Below are 9278 nucleotides of genomic sequence, written 5' to 3'. Positions count from 1 at the left end.
CTTGTGTGTAAAAATCCTGTTCAGCCTGGGCATCAACATAGCATTCAGCAGACTATGTCTGCTCTACATTTATAAAATCTCTTCTTTGACTTGGTAGGTTCTACCTTCTCCACCTGATGTATGTCCCTAGACATACTCTCATATCCTAGAGAGCATTCCCCAAGACAGGGGATCACATGAGGGATTCTCTAGGCTAGTGGTGCTCAACTTCAGGGTGCATATTAGAATCATGCGGGGAGCGTATAAAAACCCAGTTGCCCAGACCACCACAGATCAATGAAATCAGACTCTGTGGTGGTGGGACCCAGACATTAACACTTTCAAAGCCTCTTAGGTAATGACAATGTGCAGACAAGTCTCCAGCTGTGGAGACTGGGGAACCACTGTTCTTAGCTGTGATAGCATTGAAAAGATGTCAGTATCACAGTTATTGTCTCCGACTGGTTGTGTGGTTATTTTTGACTGATGTGTCCCTTACTTCCTTTTTTTCTTATGTTATAGAGGTTTCAGTTTGAATCGGAAGAGCATACTAAGCTTCCTATTTAAACATTGGAGTCTAGAGTTATAGCTGTTTTAGGATTAAGTAAGAGACAGTCCTGTACTCAGCATGTCATTATTTATTCAATAAAAATGCAATATGATAACAAACATTCCATTTGTCTTGGAATGTTTTTCCTTTTTCCCCAATTGATACTTTGGATCTCTTCTATTTTGTGTGTTTGTCCTATCTACTGGAACTTCAAATCAGGGAGAAATCAAAGTGTCAAGATGTCTGGAAAAGCTATGATTCATTAGTATTTTTACTAGACCATCACCAGCTGCAAGAGGGAGAGAGAAGAGACCTCCTTAACAAATATTTCTCAGGAAAGGGTAAAGGTTGCAATGCAAACTATTTATTACACCTGTCTCCTGAGAAAGTTCACCCAATGCTCTGTCATATGATATTAACAGGTATAGTGCTGCACTGGTGGATTCCTGGAACTGGGGATGGATTGTAAAACAGATCATGGGGAAATCTCTCTCTCTTTCTTTCAGTTTTAAGCCTTGTTCAGTATGTCCAGTTTTGAAGTAGTTTCTGTAATGGTGGGTTCCATGGAAACAATAAAATTTCCAAAGAGTCCATACATCATATTGATTGTTGCATTCTTTTGATTTACCTGGGGAGTCCAAATGCTAATATTTTAGTTTGGTAATGCTGCCAGAATGTAATATAGCAGAAATGGGTTGGCATTTATAAAGCGGATTTATTAAGTTACATTTTACAGTTCTAAGGCCGAAGAAATGTCCATACGAAGGCATCCAGAGAAAGATACCTTTACTCAAGAAAGGCTGATGACATCTAGAGCACCTCTTTCAGCTGAAAAGGCACATGGCTGTTGTTTGTTGATCCTTTGGCTTTTGGTTTCTACTAGCTTCCCCTGGGATATTTTCTTTCTGCATCTCCAAATGTCTCTGTCTGTGTTGGCTCTGAGCTTTTTCAAAATGGTTTCCTCTTAAAGGTCTCTAGTAAGTGGATTAAGATCCAGCTTGAATGGGTGCAGACACATCTCCACCTAATCAAAAGTTCCCACCCCCAGTTGGGTGGGTCACATCTCCATGGAAACAATTTAATAAAAAAGATCCCACCCAACAATAAGTCTGCCCCCACAAGATTGGATTAGGATAAAGAACATGGATTAGGGTAATGGTTTCAAACCAGCACAGCTAACCAGAAGGCTATTTTGGTAACAGAAATGTGTTTTGTCCCAATTTTTTCAACTATCAGATTTTTTTCCTGTTCAGTTTATGCATATTTATATTATTGGGCAAAATGGTCAGGATTAGAATTAGAAGGGAAAAGCTTTTGAAGGAATTACTTTAAGCTGGTCTCATATTTAAAAAATCAGTTGCAAGTTTGGGAAAGGGTAATTAGAAAGAAGATTTTAAACAATTCTGACATGATCAAAATGCAGACTTTTCCTGAAATGCATTATCATTTATAGGGGTTCTTTTTCTGTCTGCATTTAGAAAGTGCTACCCACATGTTGGTTGGTTCTTTCAGCCAATAGAGAAATAACACCAATTATGAATTTCTCATCAATTATCAATGGGAAAACTTACAATGAGGCAAAAATGAATATGCTCAAGATTCCTTTTACATGAAAATATAATGTTTTATATAGGAACTAAAATATTTTTTTGCATCTATCTATTTATCTATCTATCTATCTATCTATCTATCTATCTATCTATCTATCTATCTATCTATCCATCCATCCATCCATCCGTCCATCCGTCCATCCATCTATCCATCTATCCACCTATCTAATCTTAGGATGTCTAACTGACTCTGTTCTGTTTTGGGTGTTTGAGCAGTAAAGCTAAAAACAACCACAGTCAGTCATGTTTTTATTCCCACAGTAGCTTTAGGAGCTACAAGGAATATTGATCTTAATTATACATACACACACATACATACACACACATTTCATTTTAGAAGCAAGATAATTCATTATGGAAATATTGTTAAAGGGAAAAAATCCTCCATAATCCCGTTGCCAAAATAATAATACTTATTATGCGGGGGCAATTTCTTATGTTTTTTTTCTAAATGTGTTATATATTTAAAAAATAGCGTATAAACAAATTTATATTACCTTTTCTCTTACCAACATGTCAGCAGCAACTTTAGACATTGTAGCATAAAATTTGTGACATTTTAAATTTCTACCCATTGTATTTAGTGAATTTATACAATTTACTTAATTTTTAGAAAAATTTTCTAATTTTTCACTATTCTAAGAAAGGTTAAATGATTGTCTTTGTGAATAAGGCTTCACAAACCTTCATATTTTACATTACTTTCCTTAGACTACGGATTCCCACAAAGTGACTATTCAAATTCATCAATTATTGCCACACAGAGTTGTTGGAAACCCAGCAGGAGCAGGGAGTCTCTAATAAATAACCCATATCAACCTCTGATTTTGTGATTTATCTTGTTTTCTTTGCTCTTAGAACTTTGATTCATGCTCCAAACACAAGTTTGGAAAATCATTTACCCTACAGCTGAGTCAACTTGACGGCTGCACATAAAGTTCGAGCTGGAGCATGCCTGAGACAGATCTCCGACCTCCAAGTCTGGAATCTCAGCCATTGATACTTTTTCCAAGAGGAGACGCACGCTGGCAGCAGAGGAGGACCATGAAGAAGCTGTTGCTGAGTTTCCTGGTCATTATCAGCCTCCACAGCACTTCTCAGACAGGTGGGTGCTATTTTGGGGGTCGCTGAGGTCTTACCTAAGGGTCAGGGTTGTGCAGGGCCAAGTCAGAGAACACGGCCAGCATGGGGAAGAGGAGGCGGTCAGGGAAGGGCTCAGTCCGTGATTTCTGAATTCAATCTCTCAAGGTAAGTGGAGGACTATGGATTATCTTTGTGTTCTAACAAGCTTCACTGCTGAAGTTTCCCCCCTCTGCTTTGTGTCCTACAGACCTGACTTCACTGCTGAAGTCTCCCCCCTCTGCTTTGTGTCCTACAGACCTGACCAGACGGGCCTTTGTGTTCCCCAGGCAGTCGGCTGATTCCTTTGTGTCTCTGACCGCACAGTTGAAGAAGCCACTCAGAGCTTTCACCTTGTGCCTCCAAACCTACACCGACCTCAGCCGAGAATTTAGCCTCTTCTCTTATGCCACAAGGAATGTTGAGAATGAGATCCTCCTCCTCAAGGAAAAGACTGGAGAATACAGTGTATCCGTGGGTGGGTCTGGGGTACATTTTAAGCCCCCTGAGAGTAGTTTCTCGGCGCCATTGCACTCCTGTGTGACCTGGGAGTCCAGCTCAGGGATAATTGAGCTTTGGCTGAACGGGAAGCCCATGGTCAGAAAGAGTGTGAAGAAGGGATACTCTCTGGGGACAGAGGCAAGCATTATCCTGGGGCAGGAGCAGGATTCCTTTGGTGGAGGCTTTGATGAGGAGCAGTCTTTTGTGGGAGACATTGGAAATGTGAATATGTGGGACTTCGTGTTGTCACCAAATGAGATTGGTGCTGTCTATGCTGGCGAGGTCCTCAGTCCTAACATCCTGAACTGGCAGTCTCTGAAGTATGAGGTGTTTGGGGAGGTGTTCAACAAGCCCCAGCTGTGGTCCTGAGGCTTTCTGTGGGTTCTGAAGGAGCCACCTGGAGACTGCACCTTGCATGCCATTTGTCTCAGACTCTGGTGCCTTTTTGTCTCACATCTGTGGCTCTCAAGCCTTAACGGTGGGAGGAGGATGGCATTTTCCTTTCAGACTTCACTCTGCTTTTATCAGCACAAGGGGTGGTGCAGAACAGAAGGTCTCAATTATGGATGTATGTTGGCGTCACCAGGCCATGCACAGGCCAATCAAATGAGATTCTCTGGTGGTGGGACCTGAGCTTCAGTGTCTTTTAAAGCTGTCCAAGTGATTCCAGGGTTCAGATTTGCAGTGCTTAATGCAAGGTAGAGAACCACTGCCTTTAAGTATCTACTTAAGACCAGGTGAGCAATTTTTTTTCCCCTAAAAGGCTGCACAAGTTTAACTATAGGCCTGCCAACATTTTCATGTCCCTTTATAAGCACACCTGTCTCCTATTATTGTGCTTTATTGTATTAACTGAAGAACACAGTTCTTCCCAGCACTCTGCCTCTACCGTCAAGATCTGGTCATTGTAAATTCAAATTAGCTTTAATTATTTGATCCTTTCAAGTTGAAGATTAAAGCTTCTAGCAGAAATATTGTAAATGCTGTTTCTGTTTAAATTGTTTCTGTTTTCTTTCTCAGGAGCATCAGTTTCTGTTAGTTTAGGTTTCCATTGTTTTTCCTTCATATTTATCATTGCTGAGATCACTTTTAAGTGTGTCCATTATCCTTACATTTTGAGTTTGTTTTCCAAACCTCTCCTCCATATTACTGATTTGTTTTCTGTTTTACACAATGGGATCCTTATACTTTCTAATGCCATTTAAAATTCTGCAATGCCATTTAGTTTTCTTAAATTCTTAGATTTAGTAAATTTTTTTCAACTCTCATCTTTTATCCAGTTTCTGCTTTCTTCAGTTTATTTGAGAAGTCAAAGTGGTGCTGTCCACAATGTTTTAAATTTTCCTGTGACTAATCTTTTTCAAAGTAAATCTTTTGCATGGTTAAAAATTTTTCTTTTTCTATTTTGGAACTTTTAAGTCCTGCTATTTGTTCAAATATAGCACATAGGGTGAATTTTCTTTGAGCTGATTTCCTACCTACCTGATCACAATTAGTTTCCCTCAGAACTTAAGCTAACTGGCCATTGGACTCAGGGTTATATGATGCGTTTCCAGTAATTCTGTCCTGGCATTGACATCCTACAGATTAAACTAATCTTTGTTGGTTTGAATCTGTTATGTACTCCAGAAAAGCCATGTTCTTTTAATCCAATCTTGTAGGGCAGACCTATTGTTGGGTAAGAACATTTTTTAAAAAATATTTTAATTGATAAATCTTAATATATAAACATGCAAACATTCTTAACATACAAACATTCCATACATGCTGTACAATCAATGGCTCTCAATATTATCACAAAGTTTTGTATTCATCACCATGATCATTTTTTAGAACATTTGCATCACTCCAGAAAAAGAAATAAAAAACAAAAAAGGAAAAACTCATACACTCATACCCCTTACCCCTCTCTCTCATTGACCACTAATATTTCCATCTACCCAATTTATTTTAACCTTTGTCCCCCCATTATTTGTTTGTTTGTTATCCATATTTTTTACTCATGTGTCCATACCCTAGGTAAAAGGAGCATCAGATACAAGGTTTTCACAATCACACAGTCACATTGTAAAAGCTGTATAATTATACAATCATCTTCAGGAATCAAGGCTACTGGAACACAGCTCAACACTTTCAGGTACTTCCCTCCAGCCACTCCAATATACCATAACCTAAAAAGGGATAGCTGGAGAATGCATAAGAATATAGACCAGGTAACCTCTCATCGCTGTTTGAAATCTCTCAGCCACTGAAACTTTATTTTTTCTTACTCCTCTCTTCCCCCTTTTGGTCAAGAAAGCTTTCTCAATCCCATGATGCCCAGCCCCTGTGAATCCCGGAAATTCTATCCCACATTGCCAGGCAGATTTACACTTCTGGGAGTCATGTCCCGCATAGTGGGGGAGGGCAGTGAGTGTACTTGCCACATCAGCTTACAGAGAGAGGCCACATCTAAGCAACAAAAGATGTTCTCTGGGGGTGACTTTTAGGCTTAATTTTAAGTAGGCTTAGCCTATCCTTTGTAGGAATAGGTTTCAGAGGGGCCAACTCCAAGATCGAAGTCTCAGCCTATTGATTTGGTTGTTTTCACTGCTTGTAAGAATATCTGAAATTCTCCAAATGAGGAAGTTGAATATTTCCTCCTTTCTGCCTAGTACCCCAAGGGGGCTATGAAAATACTTCTTCTTCTTTTTTTTTTTTTTTAAAGAGGGAGGAAGGGAAGGAAAGACAGAGAGAAGGAAGGAAGGATGGAAGAAAGGGAAACATCTTTAAACATTTTCTTGTTTTATTGTATTTTGTTTGTTTATTACATGGGCTGGGGCCGGGAATCGAACCGAGGTCCTCCGGCATAGCAGGCAAGCACTTTGCCCACTGAGCCACCGCGGCCCGCCCCTGAAAATACTTCTTTATTCACTACTCAAATTACTCTGGGATATATTGGGGCATCACACTGACCTGGATAAACCAACGAAGTCTCACACCCTAGTCAATATTCCATGGATTTATGGTGTTCAACTACACTGACCATACAAGTGAAATTAGGAAATGTACTACCCAAAACATTAATTTTGCACCAAATAAACATCTCTTGGGTAGGAACTTTTGATTAGGTTGTTTCCATGGAGATGTGACCCAGCCCATTTAAGGTGGGTCTTAATCCTTCACTGGAGTCCTTTATGAGAGAATAAAATGCAGAGATATTTTGAAGAGACGCTGTTCTGGTTTGCTAGCTGCCGGAATGCAACACACCAGAGACAGATTGGCTTTTAATAAAAGGGGATTTATTTTGTTGGTTCTTCAGAGGAAAGGCAGCTAACTTTCCACTTTCTCACATGGAAGGCACAAGATGGTCTCTGCTGGTCTTCTCTCCAGGCCCCTGGGTTCCAACAACTTTCCCCGGGGTGACTTCTTTCTGCATCTCCAAAGGCCTGGGCTGAGCTGCTAGTGCTGAGATGAGGAATGCCGAGCTGCTTAGCTGTGCTATGTTGTGATTTCTCATTTAAGCACCAGCCAATTAAGTCAAATGTCACTCATTGCAGCAGACACGCCTCCTAGCCTACTGCAGATGTAATTAGCAACAGATGAGGTTCATGTACCATTGGCTTATGTCCGCAGCAACAAGACTAGGTATGCTTACCTGGCCAAGTTGACAACTGAATCTAACACAGATGCTTAGAGAGACAATGACCAGAGACGTTTTGGAAAGAGAGAGCCATTTTCTCCAGAAGCTGGTAGAGAATGACCAGCTGATATCATCATGTGCCTTCCCATGTGACCGGAAATCCTGGGTGCCAGCAGCCTTTTCAGAAAGAAGGTATCCTCTCTCTTCATGCCTTAATTTGGACATTTTCATAGCCTTAGAACTGCAAATTTGTAAGCTAATAAATTTCCATTGAAAAAGCCAATCCATTTCTGGTATATTGCATTGTGACAGCTTTAGCAAACTGAGACATAACCTCTCCAGCCCCTCTAAGTTTCTGTCAATTGCCCCAAACTCTCATAGGTGAACTTTTTCAGATATTTGTGTTTTCACATCTCTCTTGATGGCCTGATCCAAAGTGCTAGGAAGGACACAGTTAATAACAGCCAATCAGGCAAGACTAGGTCTTGGGTTCTTTTGGAAAGGGTGATAGGCTGGGAAGGCATCCCACTCTCTCTGGCAGGCTCCTCCCTTTGGGAGGAGGTAGGACTTATCTGACTGATGCCATATCTGAAGGCTGACATTCATGTGTCCACAGCTACGAGTTCAAAAATCCATGCCCATGGCAGTTCTCTCTAGGGCTCTGGAATCCTTCAGCCTTCACTAGGTGTGAAGCAGGCAGAGGTCTTCATTGAAGGTCTGTTCTGAAATTTAGATCTGGAGGGGAAAAGTTTTCAGAAAGGCCACTCATATATTTTAGATCTACAAATAATTTCTAACACTTCTGACATTTAACTTCAATATAGTTCAGACAGACTCTGCTGGGTAAAGCACAGTTCTCCACTCTTGTGGAGGATTCACTTCTGACTTCATTGACCTTCTTCAGATACCAGCCACAAACTCAGAGGTTCCTAGGCCGCCCATGCTTCTAATCAACTTGCTTCAGGTTCAGGGGTTCCCACCACCCCCTCAAGTTTGAAATCCATTAGAACAACTCACAGAACTCAAGAAAACACCATACTTATGATTGCAATTTTATTATAGTAAAAAAGGATTCAAATCAGAAGAATTAAACAGAAGAGACAAATAAATGAGAGCTGGGAAGGTCTCAAGGCAAAACTTCCATGGATATCCACTCCAGTCATGTCAGTGTATAATCATGGAAACTCCCTGAGCCTCAGGTGTCCAGAGTTTTTTATGGGGTTTCATTCCATAGGCATGATTGATTGGACCAATGCCGACGTGGGTGAACTCAATGTCCAGCCCCTGCATCCTTCCTGGAAGTTAGGCTGATATTATGTGGCCCAATGTCCTATGTCTTTTGGGCTTCCCTCCCACTTCCAGGTTCAAATTGCTTTTCCCAGGGCGATTCCTTTCTGTATCTGTGAACATTTGGGTTTGTGTGAGCTCTGAGCTCTGAGCTCTAAGCTGACTTGTGCTGGGCTGTGCTGAGTTTCTTCTCTCTCTTCTGACTCTTCCTTTTAAGCCTCCAACTGATCAAATTTAAATGTCAGTCATTGTGGAAGGCACTCCCTTTAGCCGACTGCAGATATAATCAGCCATGGATGAATTTCACATATTGATGACTTAAGTCAGGGCATGATCTCCTGGTCAAGTTGACACCCGATCCTAATTACTGCATTAGCTTACAAATTTACATTTACAAGGCCTTGATAATGTCCTAATCAAGGCAACAACAGAACGATACCTTCTCTGCGGACTGGTTATCCCAGTTTGGGTTCCTCTTTAGACAGCAAGGCACATGGCAATGTCTGCTGGTCCTCTTCTCCAAGATTTCATTGCTTCAGCTTCTGGCTCCAGTGGCTTCTTCTCAGCTTCTCTATGGCTTTTCCTGTGAACTTCTCTCACTCTCTTTCCC

The 9278-nt window shown here is 40.8% G+C and overlaps 1 protein-coding gene across 1 annotated transcript; it reads left to right on the top strand.

The window, feature by feature from the left end:
• Nucleotides 1-3005: 3005 nt before the first annotated feature.
• Nucleotides 3006-8692, top strand: CRP (C-reactive protein). Its single transcript, XM_077156777.1, is given in 3 exon segments — nucleotides 3006-3244; nucleotides 3518-4129; nucleotides 8616-8692. Coding segments are annotated over 3 exon segments (843 nt in total). The 5' UTR covers nucleotides 3006-3090.
• The last annotated feature ends 586 nt before the right edge of the window (nucleotides 8693-9278 follow it).

Source organism: Tamandua tetradactyla, chromosome 4 (genome assembly GCF_023851605.1).
Source record: "Tamandua tetradactyla isolate mTamTet1 chromosome 4, mTamTet1.pri, whole genome shotgun sequence".
NCBI lineage: Eukaryota > Metazoa > Chordata > Mammalia > Pilosa > Myrmecophagidae > Tamandua > Tamandua tetradactyla.
The sequence above is the reverse complement of the archived record's forward strand: the minus strand, read 5'-3'. Positions and strand labels throughout refer to the sequence as shown.